The sequence below is a fragment of the Electrophorus electricus genome, chromosome 10 (genome assembly GCF_041902795.1).
Source record: "Electrophorus electricus isolate QZ-2024a chromosome 10, ASM4190279v1, whole genome shotgun sequence".
NCBI classification, from domain to species: Eukaryota; Metazoa; Chordata; class Actinopteri; order Gymnotiformes; family Gymnotidae; genus Electrophorus; species Electrophorus electricus.
In genome coordinates, this window is record NC_137506.1 from 18942074 (window position 1) to 18969297 (window position 27224).

The 27224-nt window shown below is 41.0% G+C and overlaps 1 protein-coding gene across 2 annotated transcripts in view; it reads right to left on the minus strand.

Annotated features, from left to right (window-relative positions):
* Positions 1–27224, minus strand: part of alk (ALK receptor tyrosine kinase) — a 236713-nt gene that overhangs the window by 3126 nt on the left and 206363 nt on the right. For both annotated transcript variants that reach the window (XM_081721954.1, XM_027020557.3), the window contains 19 exons: positions 25782–25945; positions 24463–24557; positions 18663–18797; positions 14653–14818; positions 13991–14138; positions 13735–13845; positions 13464–13605; positions 10215–10385; positions 9971–10069; positions 9684–9839; positions 9165–9275; positions 8026–8212; positions 7638–7728; positions 7428–7492; positions 6542–6671; positions 6282–6379; positions 4556–4648; positions 266–367; positions 6–140 (listed from right to left, as the gene is read on the minus strand). In XM_081721954.1, the coding sequence (XP_081578080.1) occupies positions 6–140; positions 266–367; positions 4556–4648; positions 6282–6379; positions 6542–6671; positions 7428–7492; positions 7638–7728; positions 8026–8212; positions 9165–9275; positions 9684–9839; positions 9971–10069; positions 10215–10385; positions 13464–13605; positions 13735–13845; positions 13991–14138; positions 14653–14818; positions 18663–18797; positions 24463–24557; positions 25782–25945 (2399 nt within the window). The remainder of the gene's footprint in view (positions 1–5; positions 141–265; positions 368–4555; positions 4649–6281; positions 6380–6541; positions 6672–7427; positions 7493–7637; positions 7729–8025; positions 8213–9164; positions 9276–9683; positions 9840–9970; positions 10070–10214; positions 10386–13463; positions 13606–13734; positions 13846–13990; positions 14139–14652; positions 14819–18662; positions 18798–24462; positions 24558–25781; positions 25946–27224) is intronic.

Below are 27224 nucleotides of genomic sequence, written 5' to 3' on the forward strand. Positions count from 1 at the left end.
CTCACACTGGTCCTGGACAGTTCTTGGGAGGGTCCATCCTTCCTCCGTTAGTGACAAACTCCAGAACCTCCTGATTGCTGCGGCTTGGGTAGGGCATGTAACCCAAAGAGAAGATCTCCCATAGTAGCACACCAAAAGACCTGAATCAAAGAAATTGGTGTGGGGGGCAGGAGTTGTAAGAGCTGTTAAAAATGGGCATATCTGGAATCCAGTCAAAACAGACTGAAAAACTTCATTATTGTTATCAGAACAATGTGGTCTTCACCAGGTGTCAGTTTTGGAGGTAAATATTCCTTCCATAAAAGCCTCTGGAGGCATCCACTTTACTGGTAGCATGGCCCGACCCCCTTTCTTGTAGTAACTGGCTCTGTGGAGAAACACATACCAGGTCATTTGCTTACTCATTTATACACAGACCCTTAGAGATGCTAGCCGCAGGCCAGCTGAGAAGTAAACTGACTGATAAACCGAATTCTTATGGCCATAGACACGAAAGAGCCGGAAAGAGAGAGAGAGAGAAACAGGAGGCAAAGTTTAAAATGGGGAGATGGTGAGAGGGATGAACAGTAAGTCTGAATGTAGTCATAGAAGCATGCTCAAATTCATCTCTAATACTGGTCTAATTCATCGCTAACACATACTTAAAGCATATTCATATCCATAAAATATTATCTCACATACAACCTATATACATTACTGTGCACTTTTACACTGGAGAGAACCTGTAGAGCATGTCAGTTCCTCCCTCCATATGTTAATAAAATGCAACACAGCAAAATACCCTGCAGCAGAATGTTGCTAAAACTGAGTTTATATCCTACAGAAGACTTACAGAAAAGGTTGTCTTAAGAAAGAAAGGTAGATTTATGACCAACCCATATCTTGCCCATTCTCATAATTCTACTACATAAACTGCACACAAACATGCAACTTTCCATGAAAGTGTCTAAAACATCCCTGTGATCTCCTTATCAAAGGAGAAAATCCACTCACCACACACAACCCAGACACACTGACAATCAAGACGCCTTTCCTCTTTCAGAAGGGCTCTTATCTGAGCCATCAGATCAGCTCATGCCAACTTAAAGCAGCTCACCTAGAGAATTTCCAAAGGGAGGGGGGCAGGGTTTACACAGTAAGAACATGATTGCTACCATGTCCCCCAGGTCTCTACAGGAATAATCCTGCAGGATGGAAAGGTGTTAAGCCATGCTTTTATCAGGAAAGGATACAGAGAGCTGGGACAGGCAGACACATTGCCTCCTGTCTTCCAGACAAAAACATCTGCACTCCCAACAACATCTGTCCGCTGGTGGCCTTATCCTGGTGCCAGGCTGCTTGAACTGGCACGTGGCCCTTTAAAGATATGGCCAGCCAGGCTAACTTGGAAACATTACAGCACACCAACTTTACATACATACATATACACTCACCGGCCACTATTAGGTACATCTTGTACTGGGTTAGAACCAGTACAAGAACCAACTGCTTTCAGATTTGCCTTAATTCTTCATGGTGTACATTCAACAAGGTGTTTGACATATTACTGGCCCATATTGACGTGATATCACACAGTTACTGCAGATTTGTCAGCTGCACATGACACAAATCTCCCATTTCACCACATCCCAAAGATGCCCCATTGGTTTGAGATCTAGTGACTGTGGAGGCCATTTGAGTACAGCGAACCCATTGTCATGATCAATCTACCAGTTAGATGATTTGAGCTTTGTGATGTGACAGCATTATCCTGCGGGAAGCAGCCTTCAGGAGATGGCACATCACCACCCTGAACCATTATTACAAGGCAGGATAGATCCATGCTTTCATGTTTGCTCAGTTTGAACTTTAGCAAGTCATATTGACCATGTCTACATGCCTAAACACATTGAGTAGCGGTCATGTGATTGGCAGATTAGATATTTGCATTAACAAGCAGCTAAACAGGTACCTAGTACACACACATGTACCTAATAAAGTGGCTCATGAGCATGTGTGTGTGTGTGTGTGTGTGTGTGTGTGTGTGTGTGTGTGTGTATATATATATATATATATATATATATATATTTATATATATGTTCAACATGCTACTAGATGGGTACATTGGACAATTTTTGGCCTTCAAAATTGCAGCAATTTGAGAAGGAATAGATTCCACTAGGTGCGGAAATCATTCTGCTGGGATCTTGGCCCATGCAGACAGGATAGCTTATCGCAATTGCCACAAATTAGATGGAGGGACTGACATACTCTAAACAGCCTATTCTACCTCTTCCCAGAGATGCTCTATAGGATTAGGATCTTGGGACTGTGAAGGCCAGGGAAGCAAGGAAAACTCACTGTCATGTTCCTGGAACCAGTCCATGACTATACAACCTTAGTGGCAAGGTGCTTTGTCCTGCTGAAAGTGTCCATCTGCTATAGGCTGCCATGAAGGGATGAACTTGGTAGGCCACAATGCTTAGGTAAAGGCTACTGTCCAAACATTCATCCACAGGTAACAAAGGACCCAGGGTTCCCATCATCATGGTGCACCAGAAACCTGGATTCATCTGACCAGGCAATGTTTTTTCACAGTTCAGTAGTCCAATTTTTGCACTATTGCCCACTAGAATCTTGCTTTTCTGTTTTCCTTAGAGAGCAATGGTACTCAAACAGGCCATCTGCTGTTATAGCCCAACTGCACTAAAGAATGACGAGTTGTGCATTCAGATACGTTAGTTGGAGTACTATCATTGTATTCAGCTGCAATTTGCTTGACTGTGCACCACCTGTTTTGTCACAACAATACTTGACATCTTCCTCTGAGACCTTTTGTTGATGAGTTGTTTAGATCCATGGGATCCCTTTTTGCTAGATGTTTTTCCTAGATCACATCATTCTCTGTATAGTCTCGACACCACAAGGTTGGCAGTGTTTGAAATAGTGGACCCAGCTAGTCTAGCACTTATTGTTCAGATTGCTGGATTTTAACATTCTAATTTGGATTCACACTGTTACTGATCCATGGAAAATGTTCTCTCTGGATTTTATGCTCCACTCTGGGGTCACTTGTTCATACAGGGAAATTCCAATCATGAAAAGGCAAGTGTCTCTAATAAAGTGGCCAATCAGTGTGCATATGTATACATAGATGCATGTATGTGTGTCTGTATGTGTAATTTTATTTCTGCCATTCTACACAGAGCAGAGAAATGGGGTCTCATTCCATGACAAAAAAAGCATGACAAATACTATAACAATGGAAGGGATCATAGAAAGCTTAGATGGAGCTCTCGGCAAAGTTTGGGCAGAGCTTCTTCCAAATATTGGAGGATTATTTTTTCTCATAGTTACAAAGCTGGCGAAGCAAGACCATCATCCTCATATTTTTAGACTTTGTTCGCATTCATCCCTAACATTGCTGGGATCAACAATCTTATTATTATTCTTATTAATCTTATTAATCTTATTATTATTCTACAAGAGCTGTTTTTAGGGTGGGTGGGTATAAAATATGCCTATGTGGGTAAGTGAAAGAGAAATTATATATATATATATATATATATATATATATATATATATATATATATATATATATATATATACATATTAATCTGAATACCTCTATAGAAAAAGTATTAGTCTTAAGTCACTACACTTATACGTCTATCACAAAAAAACTGTATTTCGTCTGTGTTGTTAGTTTATTAACTGTTGTTGACCAGAGGAGAATGGGTTCACCTTTTGATTCTTGGTTCCTCTCAAGGTTTCTTCTTATAGTGCTCAGGTAGTTATCCCCAGTAACTGTCCACTTGGCTTGTTTATTTGCAGCCTAGACCTACATTCTCTGTAAAGCTGTTTAGTAATAAACACCTGTAAAAAAGGTGCTATACAAGTAAACCTGGATTTGAATTTGTAAGGAATGTGTTGCTCCTTAAAATGAACCCAATTAACTAATGACCAAGCTTTAAGTGAAATTTTGGAATGTTCTGTTTGCACATTAAGCACATCAATTGGATGAGAGAGAACACCTCATTTTCCTACAACTGTCATTCTCGTTTAAAGTCAGTGGCAAACTTTTGTTTACTGACTCTCAGAATACAAAGGACTTGGGTACTTTTTTTTCCAAGTTATTGCTATAAGATAAATATGCTCATAATGTTGCGGCTGTGAAATATTCATCTTATTATGCATTGCATGGGTCAGTTCAGCACTGGATAGCTCCAGATTCTGTGCATTTGTAACAGTGAATTTGATGGGAACAAACGAGTTTTTAGGCAGCAGTGCATTAATTGCAATGCAACGACTTGATGGAGAGTTTATCTTCCAGTATACCAAATAGCATTTCTGGTAAAATATGTTGAGATACATTGAGTAAATTTAGTTAACTTATGGGATCATGTTGTTAAATGAGCTGCATTTACATAACAATATAGCTGCTTACCTTACATTTTAAAGGCTAAAAAACTCAGCACTGAATATTGTTTACATAGCTATGATGATGTGTGTGTTATACATACATCCATGTATTAAGCACTGTTTATTCCAACAGGCATTGTTTTAATATCCATACCTGTAGATGTCTCTGGCCATGCCAAAGTCTCCAATTTTTGCTACTCTTCCAGACCCTTTACATGTGAGCAGACAGTTCCTGGCTGCAATATCCCTGTGAAGGGAAGACAACATTAGCATCAGGCAGGTGGAACAGAGGGCTGTACTCAGTGCTAAATGTCCAATAGTGCCAAACTGGGCAATTCAATCAGTGAAACATCAGTCTGAATGCTTTTTTGTAGGAGCCAAGTAGGAGCATGCCTGAATCTACTTGTTAAATTGTCAGTTTTTCAAACAGCTAATTTAGTTGTATCCTGCTCCTACATGTTTAGAATAAAAAACCTCTAACTATTTTGGCTCTTCGCAGGTAAAATTCTGCTCTTTCTCCCTTTCTCTTTCTCTCTGTATTTTTAAGGTAGTCAAAATTGCATTGTTATAAACTTTCTAGATAAAACCTTGTAGTTACTGTGTTTAGATTATTCTCAGTCATGCTGAGCTAATCACATCAGCATTCAAAACAAGCCAGCTTAATGATGAAGGGATAGCAGCCACAGGAAGTGTTCTGAGGTGGAACGAACAAAGCACAGGCATCAAAATATTTCATACATTAAGGTAAACCAATGCAGCAGTGGCCAATACCCCCAAGTCCCACTCTGCTAAACGAGGACATGATGCATTCCTGTTCAGAGCATTATTACACTAAAATAATGGTGTTACAGAAACATTGACACTTGTCCATAGCTTACACATATATCTCAAAATCTGTGAAGTACTATGAAAGAAAATAAATTCGTGGTTCAGTGTTAGAAAATTATAGTCCAGGCAAAATAATCAAGGAACCAGTCCATGTCGTTGACAACTCCTGTGATCAATGGCCTTTTTAAGTCAGAATAACTTAACACTGCTTATAGCTTAGGTCTGTATGAAGTCATTGTAGAATAAAATCTCTTCTCCACTGTAGGGCAAAACTGTTCTGAATACATTCCAATCACTTTTCCAATGTTTATCTAGCTGTGCTCAGACCCACAGAACTGTTGGGTGGTATGGCTTAATGATGTAGGGATTGGCTGATTTGTTCTACATCAACAGAGGTCATCTTCTTGTTGCCTTCTCTCTTGTCAACAACATTCGACATCTGAATATGTCCTCTGCTGTTCTGCACACTAAAAGAAACACTAACAACAGTCCAAACAACTGCAAATTATCCATCTCCCCAGATACATGCCGCAGCTAGAGTGGTTTAGCCCCCATAAAGACTTCCTGGTCCTGATTTCCAGCACAACACTTATGGTCTCAGGGTCTAGAAAGGCACAGACTAGCTGACAGCCTTAGTAACAGTTTGTCTCTACGATGGAGAGTACAGACTGTTTAGCCATGTTAGCATAAAATAGCCACAGGCAACATCGCGTTCTCTTTAGGCTTGGCAGCAAAAGTGAAAAAAGTTGCAGACAGAGGGTAGAGCTGGTGAACAAGGAGTGCGGCTAACACCTGAGGTACTGCTCAGCTGGCCTGCCCATTAGCTAGATTGATGAGTCGATGGCCCATGTAGCGTAAATGAGCTCTGGATGGACTCGTTTGTCACAGTGGAAGTCAGGGCATATAGAAGGAACAGGTAGAGGGGAATGTGCATGCAGGGCGAACACCTCAGCAGAGAGAAGCAAATATGCTGAGCTCGGAGAACAGCAGAATGGCCATCTGCCGGACACAAGCCGACAGCATGCATGCGGGAGGGCTGGTGTGTGTTATACCTGTGGATGAACTGATTCTCCTCTAGGTACTGACAGCCACGGGCTATGTCTCTGGCTATGTTGAGAAGGTCCACCATGGTCAGACTGGAGGGATGCTCCTGAAAGATTACGTTGCGACATGAAAAGCAACAAAAAGAGATGTAGAAGATATCCAGCGGCCTAGCATAAAAATATATGCTTTAAAAAAAGAGACTGATCAAGTATGGAGGTGCATGTGTGTGTATGTGTGTGCGTGCATGTGTGCATGTAAGTTTTCTCACCAGTCGGGGCCTGGTCTCCCTTAGGAAGGTCTTCAGGTCTCCCCCTGCCATCAGCTCCAGAAGGATGAAGCGAGGGAGAGCCTGTAAACTCACGCCTATGCAACGCACAATGTTCTGATGGCTGAATTTACTGTCAGAGATAGATAGAAAGCAAAACACATGAGAGAGAACTTAGTGCGTGTGTGTGTTTGTGTGTGTGTGTGTGCATATATGTGTATCTGATCACTGATCTCTAGCGAATCAGGGTCAAGCAAAGCCTGTGTACAAGATGCAAGCTAAATCCAACCACACACATACAGCCTACACAGTTTTATGTACTAAAGGCCCAAATAGTTGATACTGAACAAGAGACACACAATAGTCAGCACTCGGAACAAATTTACTTTGACATCTACAGGACATATCGTCAATAAAGTAATATTTACTCTAGATGTCTTTAACAATTGAAGCAGCAGCCCAGAGATACAAATTGAACCCCAGCTCATTAAAAATAACTATGTAATTGTACTTACAATACACATGAAGGGCATTTGAAAAGTGATATAGAACTACTGGGCATTTTGACAGTTCTAAAAATTCATAAACAGCTGAAATCTGAATGTTGTAAATCTGAATGTCACAAATCTGAATTTTGTAAGTATGGGTGATGAATGAACATGTTCACATTAGCACTTTTTCACCCTGTAGTCAGCCTTAATTTAATTAGATGTTTGGATGATATTCATAACCATTTCAATGTACATTACCCATCAAATGACATTATAACTATGCTATAAACATGCTCTTTGATTCCAACAACAGGTCAGTATAGTGCAGTGGGAGCCACCCCAATCCCAGCATCCCCTGGTTTGCTGAGAGGGTGTGCGTCTGTGCACATGCTGATTACCTGATTATAAGTGCCTCCATCAAGAAGTCAAGCTCATCCTGCTCAGAGCACACCTCGGGAAGAGTCTAATTAGAGATGTAAACATGTGTAAGAAATCACCATGAAACACTACATTGATCCCATTTTCCACCTAACTGGATGCTTTGTTGTATAAAGCTATCCTGAAAAGTCCAACAAGGGAAAGCTGTTTTGCTTATGGCTTAATCTTACCTTGACTGCTACCTGCATGGGACTCGGTTCCCCTGGTATTCCCACAGCCAGGCCCTCATAGACCTCTCCAAAGGCACCATGTCCCAAACCTCTACACACCAAAACACGCACACACACACACACACACACACACACACACACACACACACACACACACACACACACACACACACACAAACACACACGCACACACGCATACACGCACACACACACACATGCACAGACACACACACACACACACACACACACACACACAATAAGCATCAACATGTTACAAATCTGATTTCTATCCTATATACCTTATTCAGTGCTTCTGTCCATTTAGTTGCACTGAGACCGTAGCATGCAGAGACAGGACTAGCAAAGAGAATGGGCAGCTCATGCTGACCTGGTCAGGGAGATGTTGCGTCGGGGGACCTCCTTCAGGTCAGTGACAGATGCTGTCTTGCCAGCAAAGCAGTAGTTTGGGTTGTAGTCAGTCATGATGGTGGAGGCTCTTAACTTGCTCAGCTTGCAGTCTGGACTCTGTAGCTCCAACTGGATGGACTGCAATTCGGTGTGTTTGCGTCTGTACACTGGTAGTCACCAAACACACAAGTCTTAGCATTCCACAAACACACATAACTACAGGCTACAACCATGCAGCCAAAAATCTTCAAAGCGGCAATTATGATACATTCTGGAGCTGGGATGCGTGTGGCTATAAACAGATGTTAAATCTAGCAGGCTTAATTAAATACAGCCAAGTAGAGAAAATGCATTGAGAAAAATATGATTCTTGTAAACATATTGACACAAATGTATAAACAAGTGAGACAAATGCAGACACGTGCGCACACGCTCACCTCCACACACACTCATACACAGGAAGCTCGATGGCCGTGACCCCAGCTCTAAACACATTAGTGTTGACTGTGAAACTGATTTATTCATAGATGGGTAATTGAAGAGGCTTGTCAGGGGACAGTAAACTGCTCATCCATCATCAGTTTGTTTCATTCAACAGAGGCAGGGCTGGTACTCTTCCCAGTTCGGCCAGCCCTGTAGGGAGTGATGTGTGGTATGATGGCTCAGTGTGTGTGTTAGTGTGTGATAAGACCAGGCAAAAACGTACACAAGACACTGATGCATCTGGCATGTATTAACACATAAACACACACACATACACAGACTCTCTCTCTTTCTAACAGGCACACTAATACACCTTTGTGGTATGAGAGATGGCTGTTAGTGCAACTACGATTGCAAGCAAACTATCCAAAAGTATATATATATATATATATATATATATATATATATATATATATATATATATATATATATATATATATATATATAGTTTGCTATGCTTCGTGGTGATATTGCATTTTTTTTTGTGTGTGTGTGTGTGTGTATGAGCTTAGGGGGGGGGGGTTGATAGACAGTGGAACTTTTCTGCTCTGCAGAACACACACTGCTGTGTGGCAGCTGATTCCGGTTCTTGTGCCCCCTGGTTATTACAAGGTGTAATGATCGATTGACACTCACTGATCATAACTCCAGACACGGCCAACAGCAGGGCGGCGATGAGAGCCGAAGTTCCCACGGACAGTGCCAAAGCCAAGTGAGAGAGGGACGGCTGATGGGGTGGGGGTATCTCTGGAAAACCACACATGTTGGCAAAAAAAGGGATTCAAATGTGGCCATTGAAGATGAAATCCATATCTGATCCTGGCCTTTGTATTCATGAATTGTTAACTGAAGAGCTATGAACTGAGATGCTTATATCACAGGTCTGATCACTGTAGGTGCTACACCTTCCCTGTACCAAGGAGACAGGTGTCAAAAAGCAGATACATTAACTCTTTATTTGGATTGGAGGACCAGAGATGAATAACTCTAGTTTCTACCCACAAGTAGGTCTTGAAAGAAATCCCTTACCAACTCACCTAATAATGTCACAAATTTGATTGTTGTAGAGAACATACATATAAAGTATAAAGTACACTAGAAATACAAGAGAATATCATAATGGGGTGTAATCTGACCACCTGCTCAAGCATTTACCTGTGGAGTTGATGCAAGACACTCCATCCGTGGCCAGGATGAGGTCTTCATCACAGTAACACATGGTTCCCTCCAGAGTGTCATGACACTCCCCTGACTCACAGTGGCTGCAGTTCTGCACAGGACTGATGATCACTTCCCCATCACCCTCCATGCCTGAGATGCACAGAACACTCAGCATGACAGTAGAATCCAAAAGGAGCTTGTGCCCATGGGGGTTCGGAGTCCTACCAACGGAGTGACTCATGAGACTCTATGTTTGGAGCCACGTTGAATGTGTGCATTACCTTTGAGCGCTTCCACGAAAAGCTCTCCCTCTGGGCTGATGAAGGAGGAGCCGTCCTTTCCGTCCTCCGTAGGGTCATTGTCAAGGGAAGTGCTGCCACCTAGCACCATGGACAAAAAAATGATATAACATAGTGTAAAAAGCGCAAAGGTTCAAGGGCATGGAACTAGATGCTGGGCACTTCAAAGCAGTATGAAACAAGGTGGTTTGATATTATGCATATGCCATCATGAATGAGATCTGACCTCTGTAGCCTCCTCCTCCTCCTCCCGACATACAGGCCCCTCCACCTCCCCCGAAACCTCCGTGGGTCATCCAGCCCATGGCATGGCATGGCTCTCCTCCCTGGCCTCCCAACACAAGGGGCCTCCCACCCTGAGCCACAGGGACACTGTCATTCCAACCTCCACCACCGCCTGAAGCACAAAATAGAGGAACAAGGGTCAGGTGTGTAGATGCCTGCAGCTTATTCATCTGCTGCTTTGGCATGGACGACGGGCAGTTTCTCCATCGCCCAAAAAGTAGTCGCTAGCTGGATCTCATTCGTGTCCATGAGCACTCTAGAGACCTGCTCTTCACGTTCCCTCCTGGAATAGGTGTCATGAAGCAAACAGTGAGATGGCTCGCACATTACTATGAAATGCAGGAGGTGCCTGCAACAAGAACACAAGGTGATGGTTCTGGATGTGGCAGACAGTCTAGCCTCTTGCCTTCCCCCTGCCTCCAAAAACAGGTCACCACTGTTACTTATCAGGAAAACACACTGCGTCCACAAAGCAAGCATGCCCTATTTCTCCAGCTCCTACACAGCTCTATAAGAGCACACAGAGGGCTGTTAAAACAAGACCAGTATATCCACATTACTAAAAAGGAGAGATTGGGGTGGGGGGTGGGGTGGGGAGGGGGGGTTGGTGGAGAAAGAGGAGAGGGAGAAATAGCAGGTGAGAGAGTTAAGGCTCAGCAATAACAGAACACTTCAATCAATTTATTTTGCCATACCAAACAGCCTGGCTACTGGAATAGTGAATTATAGATATGAAGATAAGTGAAAAGTAATTATAATGGATCTTTATTGCATGTCCCTGGCTAGGAGGAGATGCAAATTGATGCAGTCTGAACTCACTATAGTAAAAATAAACATGAATATTTATGAAAATGCATTTATGAAAATGGAAATGACAGCTCCAAAAAAATTTAAAAAACAAGAATCACTCCAGTGTATTCTGGACTTATCGATGATATAGGGGCAAATACATTGCACCATGTATAATTACTGACTCTGACCTGAGCACAGTTTAAGACCATTATAATGTGCAAATCCACAGCAAAAACAATATAGTCTAAGAAATGTTATGAAACTGAAGCAGGTGCATATAGACGTATGTGCTGGCACAGAACATAAGGCTGGCAGACATAAGTGCACGGGATGGTGCAGAGGAGGAATTGCCAATAGGGGCCTTGCGCTGGCTTCTTGCACCTGATCTCCAGTAGCAGTAAATAGAACACGATGGGGGAGCTGCCCTTTAAAAAAGGAGGCTCTCATAGAACTCATACTGCGTATCTAGCAGGAAAGGATCATGGGGAACAATAACATGAATGCACATATTTACATGCACAAACATAGAAACAAAACTTTAACTGATGTCATTACTCAAAGTGACTTAGAATTATGACTGAATACAACTTGAGTAACAAGGGCCCTGCACAGGGGTCCAACAGCACCAACTTGACAGTGGTGGGGCTTGAACTGGACACTGTCTGGTTATTAGGAGAGTACCTGAACCACTGACCTACACACATAGCAAGTATATTGCCACATGCTAACTAACTAACAAATGTACCTCACTATTTACACATGAGTAGCCTCTGAGAAGCAGAGTCTCTGAGAAGCACAGGGTTCATGTCTCAGGCATCAGATGCAATCCCAGATATTCTGCTGTGCACTCTCCCCCCTAGTTCTGAGCCCGAAATCCCATTAGTATTCAGGGAGCCCTGTGATAGAGGAGATACACAAACTGTAAGCCTTGTTCCATCCAATCGTTCAAGATCACGGTCTCCATAGCTGAACTTTAACTTACTGCCCCTGCAGTACCTTTTATCTTCTTTTTTCTTTCTACTTTTCTGCTTTTTCTTGTTATGATGTTCATCACGTAGAACCATAAAGCTGTTGGACATTTGGATATTTGCTATGTAGAACACAAAGCAAATAACAGTGGTTCAAGTCTGACTTTTATACTCGCATTACACAAATGTTACATCAGACAGACTCACATTTACTATATATAGCTGTGAAGAAAGTTTTCAGTAAAGGGTCAATGAACTCCTGAAGTGTCAGACCTCACACTGAGGTGTCAGACCTCACACTGAGGTGTCAGACCTTATAGGCATTTGGAGTGATGCATCTATTCTTGAAAAAGTTGAAGGCACCTATCATAACTGGCCTGGGCTTGAAATACTCTTGAAAGAAATGGACAAGCAGGGCCAAAAAGAAAGTGGCTGCAATGTCAGTGTTAGCATCATCAATGAAAAAACTGCCCATCCTGCCTTTTCAGAGGTGGAAAGAGCTACAGGACCTGATAGACTTCAAACTGATGCTGAGTTAGCGACATTTCTGCTTGACAGGTAGCTAATTGCCCCTGCTTGATTTATTTTTTATTTGATTTTCTAAAAAAAATTACATTGTAGCCACAAAACTAAGATAGCTACAATAACCCTCCATGGTACATTTACATTTCTCATTTTACTGTTGCAGTCAAGCTGTTAGTTTGTTTCAGATGATAGATAAGGCTACTGGTTAGCATTGTTTTATTTGGATATAGAAATATCTGAAGTGCCCAGGCTGCCATATCGGTTTATGTTTCTCCTGATATTTCTAAATATTTTAATATGTGGTTTACTGTTTACTTAGCACTATTCACTATTCTGTTTCTATTATCAAACACCTATCCATGTGTATAAGATTTATTTCTGCTTGTTTGTTGTTGAAATATTGACATTTCGCAGTGTGCACAGCAGCCTTCTCTACGGGGAGGGGGTTTGGAGATGGGGCCGGAGCACAGCGGAGAGGAAGAGGAAGGGAACTGGTAGCTGTACTTGCTCAGAATTTTCAGCTAAATCCACTCTTTCCTCAATCTTACCAAATACAGCTCTAAAGCCAAAAGCATCAACAAAAAACAGCAAACAAAAAATCAGCACAGATCCAATCTTAATTTCAACATTAAGATACTGCTTACAGATTAGCTACTTCTTATGATGCATCTGTTTTGTTTGTTTCCTTCTGGATGCATGTGCCCAATGTCATGTACCCTGTGTTTACTATGTGTCTGAGTACAGCAGCATGACCTGTTCAGATACAGGCCATGTTAAAAAGATAATGTAAACAAACAACAAACCCCAAAAAAGGATAAAAAGTAAATGAACAAAGAAAATAAAATAAAAACTGCATTTGTAGCCTAAGCATAACCTAAAAAATATTTAAGGTAGCGTCGATTCACCTGCTGCTGATGATATACCATTGTGGCCAGGGATGGAGGGGTTCTGGTCCAGCACCTCCAGCTGGCTCTTGGAGCTGCCGCTGTAGCCCCGACCTCCTCCACCTGCTGCGATGAGCAAGGGGACGTAGGCTCCCTTCTCCACCTAAAACACAGCCACTCTGCTGAGGCTGACATGTCCGCCTCAAAATAATCTCCTGAACAGAAATCTCCATCTGTTCATTCATTCATCCCCCATCATCATCTCTATGTCAGTAACATCACACAGGCCTACCTTGAAGATGTAGGTAGCACCGCCTCCTCCACCCCCTCCTCCTTTCAACATGCTCTTGCTATCCGGAGGCCCTCTTGCACTGAGGCAGATATGACGCAACGGCTCCACGGTCTGCGGGACACCAGAACAAAGTTCCAAGCATCCGCACAAATAAGCGTCCCAGTGTTTAACCTGTCCTGCTTTTACTGGTAACCTCACATCAGTGGCCAAGCTGTGAGGATTCATTCAGGCATATAAAAAGGGATTCTGGGCTCACTTTAGGGCAGGCGTCCTGTCCTTGCTGTCCCACCAGGATGTGCAGCACGTCATCTCTGCGCAACTTGAAGTCCCCGGTGATGTAGACACCATGTGACCTGAGTGTGGTCAGAACACTGCGTCCGCCAGCTGCGCCGTAGGCCGCGACCCTGCACCAGAAATGTGTCTCACTGCCTTTACGCTCACACCACTGAAGACAGGAAGACTGGAGCCCGTGATGCAAGCCATGTGAAGAGTCGTGCTAGTATCATAAGCCTTATCGAGCCATCCTGTGAGACTAGTTCTGCTAATTCTGCCCTTCTTAAGAGGACCTCATTAAGAGTCTGCTCCGGTCAGCCACCACCTCCCCAATTTACTTCACTGCTTTGGAAATGTGTTTTCTCATTTCTCAATTTCTCAGTTTGCGTAGACACCCCATTAGCTGAACAGAAACGACAACTAAATGACTACTACTTACTGAAGTGATGGGAGGGCAGCTTTGCATGTGATTGCTAGTTAGGGCCCTGATTTGTGTGTGTGTGTGTGTGTGTGAATGTGAGTGAGTGAGTGTGAGAGCGAGAGAGAGAGAGAGACAGACAGAGAGAGAGAGAGAGAGAGAGAGAGAGAGAGAGAGAGAGAGAGAGAGAGAAAGAGAGAGAGTGGATCATTTTCTGTGTTACTTACCTATATAGCCCTGTTTCAGGAACCCTCCACATTTGGATGCCTTTAAGGGCTCCCCTTGTCCCCACCGTCACATTTACATTCGTGTTACGGTAGGCGCTGAAGCACTGAGAGGGAGTTGGCCCATCTGGCCCTGTTGCCCCACAAGTATGGAAAAACCACTTCATGGCTACAAGGACACACACACAAACCCATGATTTCTGTATTTTTTCCAGAAAATCCTTTCACAAATCTTATTGTGTTTAATACCTTTATTCAGATAATAATAGTTTTGAAACGCTCAGCTATACCCAGAAGAATTGAGGTATTTTTGTCCTAAACTCAACAATGCAGCATGGCTCATTCACATCAAAGGGAGTGTGTATACAATGGGTGCTGAGCTGACAGGGAGGGTTTGGAATGAGGGAATGGGGCTGCCAAGTGACACTGCCAACTCGCTTGGAGAACCCCTAGAATCAAGCTGTATGATCTGGATCCTGAAATTAATATCATAAACAAATAAAAACACCACATACAAGATACTAATACCCCCCCCCCCCATGAGGTTCACCCATGTGCACTTTAGATTTTTTTTTTTTCTGAATCAAGAGGGTGACATGAATGGGGACAAACATTACTCCTCATTAGTGGTGTAATAAGGCTGAGAGAATTTCTCCCATTTGCTATTAGACAGCAGATTACTCCTGTCAGATGGGCACAGTGGGGGAGCACTGGACAACAGCCCGCACATGGACTCATCCTCAGAGAGGGTCAGCCAAGAGCAGCTGTATTTGGACCCAGGCTCAAGAAATGTCAGATAAGTGCAGCTGTATTTAGACTCGAGTTCATGGAGTGTCAGCCAAGAGCAGCTGTATTTCAACTCTGGCTCAGGGAGTGTCAGCCCAGAGCAGATGTATTTCGACTCTGGCTCAGGGAGTGTCACCCAAGAGCATCTTTATTTGGACCTGGGCTCAGGGAGTGTCACCCAAGAACAGCTGTATTTGCTATTTCCTACAGGGGGATGAAGAGACGGAATGATTGCTACTGTGGTAAACACAGAGGAGATGCACTGCGGTTACCATCAAAGAGTACAATGCACAGGTGCAAAAATATGCAACAGCATATTTTTGGGCTCAGATGGGGAGCTCTTTGAGCAATTTTCTCTGAGGTGTCTATGTACAGAGGATTACCAGATTTTCATCCTTTCATCATGAAGGTTCTGGAAACAACCCTATGCACTAAACAATACTCTCTTTAGAGTTCAGGGACCACTATTGTCAATAATACAACTTTATGATCCAACTCTATAATTCATTACTGTTTCATTACTCAGTGCATCTGTGTCATATACTTTTAGCATCAACACATGTTACAAAGCACCATCATATAATATAAAAAGAAACGAAACATTATAATTCAGCATCTTTAAAAGCCAGATCCGATTGGTCAAATGTTTTTAGGCTTCTCTTCTTACTAATATTTCTCTGCAGAAAGGAAAGACAAGGTAGCCTCTCCCTTTATTTTCTTTTCACATATAACCTCATACCTTCTGCATCACACACGGACACAGATTTCTGAATTTGCCAATGTTGCCAATGACTGACATTTTATTTCTTACTATGTTACTTTGACTCTTTCTTTCTCTCATGCTCCCATTTTTCACAGTCTATACCATAAACAAATAGCATATATGCCAACATCAGTGAATCCGTCTACCTTCTTAATTTCATTTATTTTATTTTGAAATATAAGTTGAAATAGAAGTTAATGCAAAGAGATACACAAATCACACATAAACAACACACATATAGACAACACACACACACACACACACACACACACACACACACACTCCACACTAGACATTTAAAAGCACACATTTTTCATTTATAATCTCATAATATCTATTCCGGAGAATGTGATATTGAGTTATGGAGAAAGCTCAGTAGTGGAGCAGGGCTCACCATGCCACATATCTTTCACATATTTGCGGTATGGATGCATATACACCTGAATGATGGACATGATGCTATTTGTCCATTTTATGTACTGTGGAACAAAAGCCCTGCCTTCATCGTTCTGACACATGCCACCAAGCTTCTAAACTACCATTTTGTTCAGCTCTCGAGTAAACACACAGGCTCTATGGCCTTTACAGTCACATGACAAACCGTCCAGAAGATAGTGAAATAGTTCTGAATTGAAGAGACTTCCACTGAAGAGAGGATCCAAATAACTAAACAAGTAACTCAGCCTTTTGGTATAATAAAACCCACTGAAAATCTCAGTGCCTCTTTTACACACTGGTAAAAATAGCTAGTTTTAGAACTGGGCTGCATGGAGCATAGCAAATCGTAAGGTTAATCACGTGCTTCTTTACTTTCCATCAGAGAAAGTAACTGTGCAGACAAAGGCCGAAAAAGCTCATCTAGATGAGAGCAGACCTTCCCTGAGCCCTGCTCAGAAGGGTGAGTCAGAGCCAGACAGCCTCCTCTTTTTGGTTGGGTTTCATGACTCAGAGTAAAATATTCTAGCAAAAAAGGAAGTCGGCAGAGAAGGAGAGAAAGAGAGAAAGGTTGAGGGTGAGGGAGGGAATAGATGGGGTTATAGACTGCTGCAAAATTACAGAAGGGAAAGTATGTGAAGTAAAAGTAGGCATGACAGAGGTTTTTTCTGACTGATCTGTCAGACTGATCTGTGCCTGTATATTGACATTTACATTTATGGCATTTAGCAGATGCTCTTATCCAGAGCGACTTACAAAAGTGCATTGTCATTTACTCATAAATGTGTCTTAGCATGCACGTGTGTTGCATGTGAAGATTCTAGACAACTACATAATACTGTACAGTGTTCTCTTAGCTCTTACAGTAACTGCTTGGGTCTAGTGGTGCATACAGAATGTCAAGAATGTAGGTGTTACTTCAACCCTGAGCATTTTGTATTCAAAGGCAAATACAAAATATGCTCATCAAATTTCTTCTACTTCATAAAATGTGTTCTCTTGTTGCTTCACCTTGGGTGAAATATTCTGGCCTAATTCTGCCAAATGCAAAACACACAAGCAGCAGACCTTCTCATCACTTCCCTCTAAGCCATGAAGATTAGCTGATAAAGATTGGGTCAGAGGCAGAGTCCTCCACTTTGAACAACATCTTGGTTTTCCTCCAGTAACCTAAACCTTATTCATATCATTCTTGCCTACTCAACCTTTTATCGAACAACCCCCATAAACCAAACCCTGCCAAGCCAGTGAGCGGAAATGTAATTCCATTTGGTAAACCTGTCTGCAAGCTGCCTTATGATACTGTGCTTTCATTTTATTATGACTTATTATGACTCAAGTAGAAAAACCAGCTGAGCATGGGCCAAGATGACTTCCAATTGCAGAGATACACTAATATCGAGCATGATCATTGTGTCAAAAGGCCCAGAGCATTTTTAGCTGGGCAAGCTGCCAGAAGTGCATGCCAACAATGGGGCCTGTATCTGAATGAATGGGATTCAGAGTCTTAACGAAAAGGTAGATAAGCCACTCATTTACATTTATTAAGTGAGCCATGTCCCTAATATCACAAGGATGCTAGCCAAGTGTACTGATTAATGTAGCTACTCAAGTGAGATAAGGTGTCAACGGAATTATGTCTGACATGTTAACTCAATAATATTAGTAATAATAATAATTTATTTTTTTTCTATAGCACAGGTGACCACAGAAATTTGATTGCTTGCTTGTTTTCAGTCTTTTGCCTGTTTATATTGTTTGGTTTATATCGCCTCCCATTTTGGTTTTATTAAGTTATTTTTCCAGTATTGACCCATCTATCTCTAACTACGATTTTGACAAGACATTAAACCTGTACTTGATTCCTACACTTTGTCTGGAAGTTCTTCGTGACACTAGTGATGATTTACTTGTTCAGTGATATTATACCTGAGCTATCAAAACATCAACAATCAGCTCTACCTTTCATATATAAAGTAATGACAGTAAAGAAAAACATTACCCACTGAGGAAAGTGGCTGAAACTCACCCTCCACAGGGGTGGGCTGGATAGTCAAGGTTCCAGAGTCTCTATCTACTGGTGTAGGGGTCTTCTTCTGATTGGTGGGTCGGATTTGCCCTTGTGTTGCACCTGTGGGAACAACTGGAGGGAACTCCCCATTGGCTAAAAAGAAAGAGGGAACATATTACATAGTCATTTGCACATCATTTCAAGTTTGTACAGCATAAGAAGTGGCATACCAACACTGAAACAAGAAGCATCACATTTGTGCTGAGCACTGTTAATGCACTTAAAAAGGCCTAAAATTAGGATCCTCAATAAATTAGTGCATGATCTTCACGTGGAACATTCCATTTTAGAGGGTAGGTGAAGGTTTAGGCTGGACCTCATGCACTATGTTTACATTTCTTTCTACATTTCCATTTTATTTGAATTAATTTCTGACATTTGAAACTTTGCTTTAAAGGATCTGCTGCTAACATCTTGGTGTGAGATACCACAGGGCACCAGAATTCAGAGGGTTATACAGAGTCTGTGCCTCAATATATCCGAGCTTTTTTGGTGAGGAGGGCCTCGGACCAATATTAGGATGTTGGTTTTAATATTATTATAATAATTTTGGCTGAACCCAAATATATATATATATATATATGTGTGTGTGTGTGTGTGTGTGTGTGTGTGTGTGTGTGTGTGTGTGTGTGTGTGTGTGATCAGCAGGGAAGAAGAACCATTTTAGATGTCTAAATACACAGATTGTTTAATGACAATGACTGGCAATGGACGACATCTAAAGCTCCACATAGAAATTAACTAAAAGAAGACACAACCAACCACATAAGATATACTCACACAAATCCATTGTGTAAAACATACACTTAAATCATTAAACATTCAATTTAAACTACACGGAGGCTCACAGTGTCATAGCAGTCCTAGCTATGTCTTCCCTGCTTTCACTGTGTATGTCTGCACTGTGGAGGTTCACAACAATATATATGACATATATAGTATTTTTTCTTTTTTGCTAATTACACAGTAGTTACATCATGACAGGAGATGTTTCAATACACAAAGATACCAGAGCACACATAACAATGATTAGTCTGTGCTGGTTCTCAGAAATCAAAACCCTTTTGATAGTCTTATACTGGAGGAAATGATATAATTATTTAGCCAAGGGAAAGAAATCGGTGTTGAAGACTGCTTTCATTTCACGTTCGCCTAGGTGCTTGTCTATTGACATAGTCTTTTTAAAATACATTTTTAAAAAATTGACATGCCTTTTAGTCACAGAAGTATTCTTGGTTTCAACCTCGCAAAGCAACATACACAGATACATTAGCCTAATACCACTAATGTTTCGGATTGTCTGAGTTACATGCTTGGTGAGGTACAAAAGACAATTTCAGCTTGCTTTCAGTGGACTTTTAGAATGCTTTCAAGGGATTTATATTTTTATTATTTGATCTCCTAACTACCTAGTTGTTATTTATCATTGACACCAGTGGTTGGCATGTGCACCAATTCTTGTGGGAAATTGTGTAAAAAGTCTAGGAAATACAATGTTTAATCACAGATTTACAGAAACTCAGCAGTCACCCTTAAGTTTAGCCCAGTGCAGAAGAAAAAGGTTCTTTTCTGTTCACAATTCATAAGGACAATGTTGACTGTTTAATTCTTCTGAAACTGCAGGCACATTATGTATTATAATGGTCCATAGAGACGTGTGCATAAACACATACTGCATAATTAAACCTACTTTCTTATGTCGTTAATAGGACTTCTATTATTCCATACCCTGCTGCCTTTGTGCTTTTGCTGCACCATGTAGGCCAGCAAAATGAGCTGCAATTAAGAATGAAGTGGCCATGCTGACATGCCATACTAATGAGATGTGTAGAGGATATGTAAGATGTAGTTTCATTTGCTCCTTTGATTAGTGCTTTTTTTTTTTTTAAATAAATCTGTAGTGTGACACAAAACCCCAAAGTAGAAAATCATCTCAGTGTGTGGAAAATGTCACTACTTATGACATTTAATACATCTAAATCCAATTAATTAATAGCAAATTCCCACAACTGCTAGATATATTCTAGTCAGTCTACAGAATCTAGAATCTAGTTAGCAGGTTTGCTAAATATATGTAACCAGAGACATAACCAGAGACATTGTCTTCTCTTGCTAATTGCATGTGGCTATAACTTTAGATAGAAGATTTACTGGTTATACAATGTTTCCATTGTCCCTTTCCTTGTTAAGTACCCTGATTTCATAAAAACTGTGAGTTTATTTTAATTCTATAGATGAAAGAACACACCAGAATGAGACAATGAGAAATGTTGACCTGCTCAGTGAAATAAATATCAAATAAATTAGTTTTGAACACTGAAAACAGGTGCCCATCTGCCATGCCATGTGTCTACATAAAGAAATGAGTGGTATTAACTTAAAAAAAAAGCTGCAGAGCTGGCCTCTGTATAAACAAATATCTGTATCACTAATGCTACTGATGACAGCAGGACACATACAGTGAATCTGACTACTGGCTATGTAAAATGTGTTTGGTGTCTGTCGTCTTGGCAGATGCAGAGTACAGGGTCGGGAGGATTACTTTTAAAAACACACTCCGTTACACATTACCAATTACCCAATAAAATGTGTCTGTAGTCTAATCCAAAGGATTACTATAATAACATAATCTTTTTAACCTATTAGCTGCCAAAGAGCCAGTATGGCCAAAAGCAAACTCCCTGAAGATGAGTTGTTTAAACATTGTCCAGATCAGCAACATGCCCCTTCCCCAGCAGGTCAGCATTGATGAGAAGACCCTTTTCTGCAGAATGACTAATTCCTACTCTTCTGTCAGATTGGTTGGCTCCACTGGGGTAAACATCCCAGACAGGGATACAGTGTTTAGGCATCAGTGAGAATAAAGTTCATTATAGCGAATCTGTGGAGCTTTGTTGGAATATATTGATTTAAAACATTGTTCTGTTAAAGGAAATGGACTCATCTGTTTTTAAACTTTGCCAGAGATAATACTCCTGTTGGTAGGTCTTGGTTGAGAAGTGGGCGGGGAAAACGAACCCAGTCTACACAATCCATGAAACTATTAGCACTCACATAGCATCATCTGCATTAATGAAAACCAAGAAATGCATGAATCTGTACAAGTAAGAGCTCACAAATACACAAGTAAGAGCTCACAAATGCACGTTTGTGGACCTCTGGCATTCAGAAACTCATTAGTAACAAAAAAACCTTAAAACATTAAGAGTTCAGACAGATAATGCAGAAGAATGACCTTGTCCACATGGTGCATGTATCTGACTATACTAAAAGCATTCACATGTCCATAAATATCAGCCCCTTCAGCCAAAAAATACCTTTGGTAATCTTGGTACCTGGGAAAGACATCATAGACACATTCCAGGTGTGCTTTTAGGTGACTGTGGGATGTATCAAGAAATAAAAGGATTTGGATATCTTTCAGATTCTTTTTGCTATGCTTGCTGTCCTTTGCGGCTGGCTGAGTCCTCCATTCACGTTTCTTATTGATATGGCTAACTGCCCAAATAAACCTATGAGAGCAAAACTAATAAAATCAGTATGTACTAAAGTCTGCAGCTATGTGAAGAGCTGAAATACAAAGACAAAAACCCCACAGTGAATCTGAAGCCATCTGCATGAGCTGGAGGACAATGGAGACAAGAAAGAAATGGCTTTGAAACACACACACACACACACACACACACACACACACACACACACACAGTCATCACAAAACATAGTCACATAGTCATCTAACAGTTACAATGCTTTTCTCTTACCTCTAAACAAATTATGGTATGGTTGTAATGCTCATCCTGACATCATGAGGTCTATTTCGCTATAACCCAGGCTTCATGCTGGGCCTGACAGACTTAGTGCTGATTGACTCGTGATTTTTTCATGTGAAGCATGGTGCACACATAGATAAAATAAAAGGGAACCATCTGGGGATGCCTGTGGTGGAGGTCAAATCAGTGCACACTGGCAAATAGCATCAAACACAAACTGAAGGGCAATTATTTCAGAGAGAATGTTAGCCATCAATGTTCCATTCTCTCAGAGATTGGAGAGGGATGATGATTGCCATAGTGCTGTGCTCAGATCCTTCTAAAATCTTATCGGTTCTGATGAAACACTAAATTCATCAGTGGGCAAAGCAGTCCTCAATGTTTTAATGGTTCTGGATTCCAGCTTGATGCCCTGAGCCTTTAAAGTCGATGCTTCATATGACCCCCAAAGCACTGTTATAGATCTGTAGATGTAACAGTCCAGAGGGGAAATATACAAGGTGTATAGAAACCATTGGATGTAATACCAGGTGCACTTGTGTACACCAGTTACACTTGTGTACACTGAGATCTCATTATTAGGTATATTATGTACCTGCCATATCTATGAGAAAGAAGACAGAGAATACAGTTTATGAAATTCATAAATGTAATGTTATATGGTTCCCACATCTTTCAGGTGATAGATAAATCCCTTTGGCACTGCTGCCAATGGATGTAAAGGATGAATTAATATTTAACGAGTGCTGACCTCATGCGGTTTGAAAATCAAATCAGTAGATGAAGTGAAATCAGCCACATATAAAGACATCTGGCGTGGGAAATGGGCCCCCACATGTCTCTGGAACTTTGAAAGCGATTGGGCTCAGCCATGTTTAATCTAGCCCATTTGCATTAATGAGCAGAGCTTCTGTTCTTCTCTGAGCCCCACCGTATGTAGGGTGAGACTCCTCTGGATCCCAGTGAAGAGCCTGTTCTGTGGGCTTGCTATTCTGCAACAGGAAGCCCAAGAGGATACTTTTCTATTTGGAACCCTCTCAAAAACAGTGCAAGCATCTTACTGGATTTGTATTATAAGCATTATTGCTTCGCTAAATTAGGTGTGCACCTGAGGTGTCCACAAGGCTTAAAATTAGTGGGTTTTAACTTTAGCAGTATATATATATCAAAGAAAGCAGTAACACTTTTGTGTTGATCAGTGAAACAGTTCATAAGATGGGTGATTGTTTTCCCTTCACAGCCCTTCACAAATTGAATTTGGCTGCCTAGTGCAGGCAATTCTATGTGCCAAATTGAACCCTTTGCATCAGCCAACAGCATGTGGATATTAGCCATCTATGTCACTGCATAGAATAACTTTTTTTTTTTTTTTGTCATTTATGCAGCATTAGTGTAAGTTTAACATGGCTTATATTGTCTATAGTAAAGGTGTGCTAGAAATTTTAGATAAAGGGTTTGCACCTGTTAGGTTATCGTCCGATGCATCTATATATGAACATCTGTGATAGACTTAACATCAACATTACTGGTTAATGATGTGGCTAAATTTGATTGTGGAATATGTACGCCTATAATTATAGGAAATGTTTATGTTCAGTTACTTGCATTAGCGATGATAAACATTTGGTCGTGTCCATGTGGGTTGCTGGGCTATTAAAAAACTCTGACTTTTATGACAAAAAAACAACAACAACCAAAAAAGAAACAAAAAAACCCCTCAGTTTAAAATGCCTCTTGAACAGTAACACATTTCATGTATTTCATGTATTTTATAGGAAACTAGAGCCAAACCAGCAATACATAAATAACACTTAAACAATAAACAATAATCAAAGGAAGTAGATATTTTAATGGTATTTTGAAGCAAACACATTCAAGTATTTAATTCATCTTTTGATTACTTCCTCCTCTTTCAAAAAAGCAAAATAACAAAACACCAAAACATCAGAGGAGACAGAAGGGAGGAGAAGAAAATGGCACATACTCACTGGCAAGGAAACAGTTAATACTCAGAGTAAAGTTATCCACTGCTAAGGCCACATCAGAGCCAGGAGAAATATCTGCAACCAACTGGAGGTAAAACCTACATAGATAAAAAAGATAAATGATGACAGAGAGAGAGAGAGAGAGAGAGAGAGAGAGAGAGAGAGAGAGAGAGAGAGAGAGAGAGAGACCAACAGACAGACTGAGAATTATTAACCAGATTTATTGAAAACCAATTAAAAGCTAAGCCAATTCCTTAATGGGTCACATTTTATATTAGTCACATTATTGTAATGCATCTACATAATTGAAGACAGCAGCTTAAAAGCAGACCAGCAACAAATACAACAGCTAAATAGTAATTCTAATATTTATTAATATGTCATAGACCAACAAGGTGACATTATTTAGCCTAAAGAGTAAAATTTGGCAACACTTTATAAGAGGGGCACAATAAGATTAACTTGTCCTTTTCCCCTAAATACATTTAGCATAATTGATTATGGACAAATACCTGAATGTACCCTGTTCTCAACTGTTTTTAGTTTGGAAATTATGATTTTCCCTGAGCCCTGTGTCCTGAATACACTCACTTCACTATGTTTTCCAACTAATATGTACTTTGGCTAGAGGCTAGTTAAGGGCCATGACACACTATGAAGCTTGAGAGTAGAATGATCGATAATAACTGAAAATTTAACAGAAAAAAATAGACAAAAAGAGAAAAGGAATAAGGCCAAAGGCACCAGATGAAGGGCAAATATGAATTTTTAATCACTCTCTGGGGACTTATGTTAGCAAACCTCAGGCACTAAAGGCAGGAAGTCCAATGAAACACACACAGCCCTCTGTTTTGCTCTCCTCCACACACTCTTGCAAGTCAAGTGCTGCTGCTAATTAGAGCAAAAGAGCAGCTGAACCTGAAGGTTTCTTCCCAGAGATGTGGTAAGCACAGCAACAGCTCAGGCCTGGCCCCAGTGGGGTTCATTAAGATTTGAGGGGTGAACATTGGCTTTACCACAAAATGAATGGAAATTACATACACACACACACACACACACACACACACACACACACACACACACACACACACACACACACACACACACAAATCAGCATTTGGAAAGGCTGTTGAGTAGCTCTTCACTGAGGTGAGGCTTGTAGGATTACTGCGATTGCCAGTTTTTCTGTGAGGCATACAAGTCATTATGTTTAACAATATACTATGTTTTTCACATTCTACGTTTTTTTCAAATAAGGGTCAAGAAATACATGGGTTATCGAAACTCAAACAAGCAAGATAAGAGAGTACAGTCATGCTTACGAGTCAACTAGTCCAAATAGTGGGAAGGTGATGTGTCTCCATCCTTTGTCCATCTTGTCATTGGTGGAGTTCCACAGATTTCTTTGGCCCTCAGGCCCTGTGCTGTTTTCCACAATCCATAGCGACAGGACACTGCTCGGACTCCCACACACTTGGAAGTGCACCTGCGGTGGACAACACACACGTTTCTGCACCTATCATGTTGTAATTTCAAAATGCAATTCCATTTGGTAAACGGAGCATCTTTTGGGACTGTTTATTCATTGAATACAAATTTCTTTGTAGTTTTGTACATGATGAGCATTCACTTGTTTTAATGTTAACCTCCTGTTAACCTCTGTGTTTTTATAAATAATTAGCAGAGCCTGCCTCCAGTTCTGGGATGTCAGACCTAATCTCTATCAGTTTCAATACTAGCGTTGACTGTCTTTCCCTTTCGATTCTGTTTCCCTTTAGAAGAAAACAAAGTGCTAGACTTAGTGCTAGTTTGAAGCAAAAAATAACCTATGACTTACAACAATTTATGATGCTGATGTAAGAACCATTAGTTATCTATTACAACCAGTCCTGCAGTATGAGAGGTTACATACTGTGGAGCATGCCAGCTGATGAAAGCTCCTTGACTCTAATGCTCAGACAGGGACTGTTGGCCAAGGGAGAGAGTCAGAAGCACTAACCCAGAGTCTTGGTTCATCTCAGGGCCTGAGACAGGCTGCTGTCAGGGCCTGCTGGGCCCTGGGTTTGCTCTGGGCTTGCTCTGGGCTCCATACATACAACACCATGAGCCCTTCACCTCACATCTCTTGAGCTGTCAATCAGACCCATTAGCGATACCTGACCAACCATATCTCCTCCCCCACCATCTGTGTCTATGCTGATCCCCCGTTCACTCTACCCTCAGATGCCGGCATCTTTCAGCTTTCAACTTTCACCGTGGCATCTCTTACTCTCTGCCACCTTTCCATCTCCAAAGATCCCCTGCTACGTGGTTCAACCATACCTTCTCTATCTGCCTCCTTTTCTATGCCTTTTGTGTTTGAGCAGGTTTGAGGCTGTGACTGTGGGTTCAAGCTCTGTGCATTCTTTGTAAGATACTAAACAAAACACTGACTGTCAAAACTCCAAGAATTGGAGATGGGCATTGCTAATTATTCGTAAAGATAACAGCATTAACTTTTTTTCAGGATCTTGCCAAATGTACTTTTAATTACACTGAAATTATATTCAACTTTGAGTGTAACAATGACCTCATTACACAGGATTAAATGCTGGCAGTATCCTTCATAACAATTATTCATAATCCACATCATATTAAAAATGCCCAGTGTAACCTTGACTCTTGACACAAAATCAAATGTGCAATGTGCAAAATGTGGAGAACACTGTACCATAAAACAAGTGAAATTCTAAGAACTCTCATATAATATGCAAAATTAATTAGCA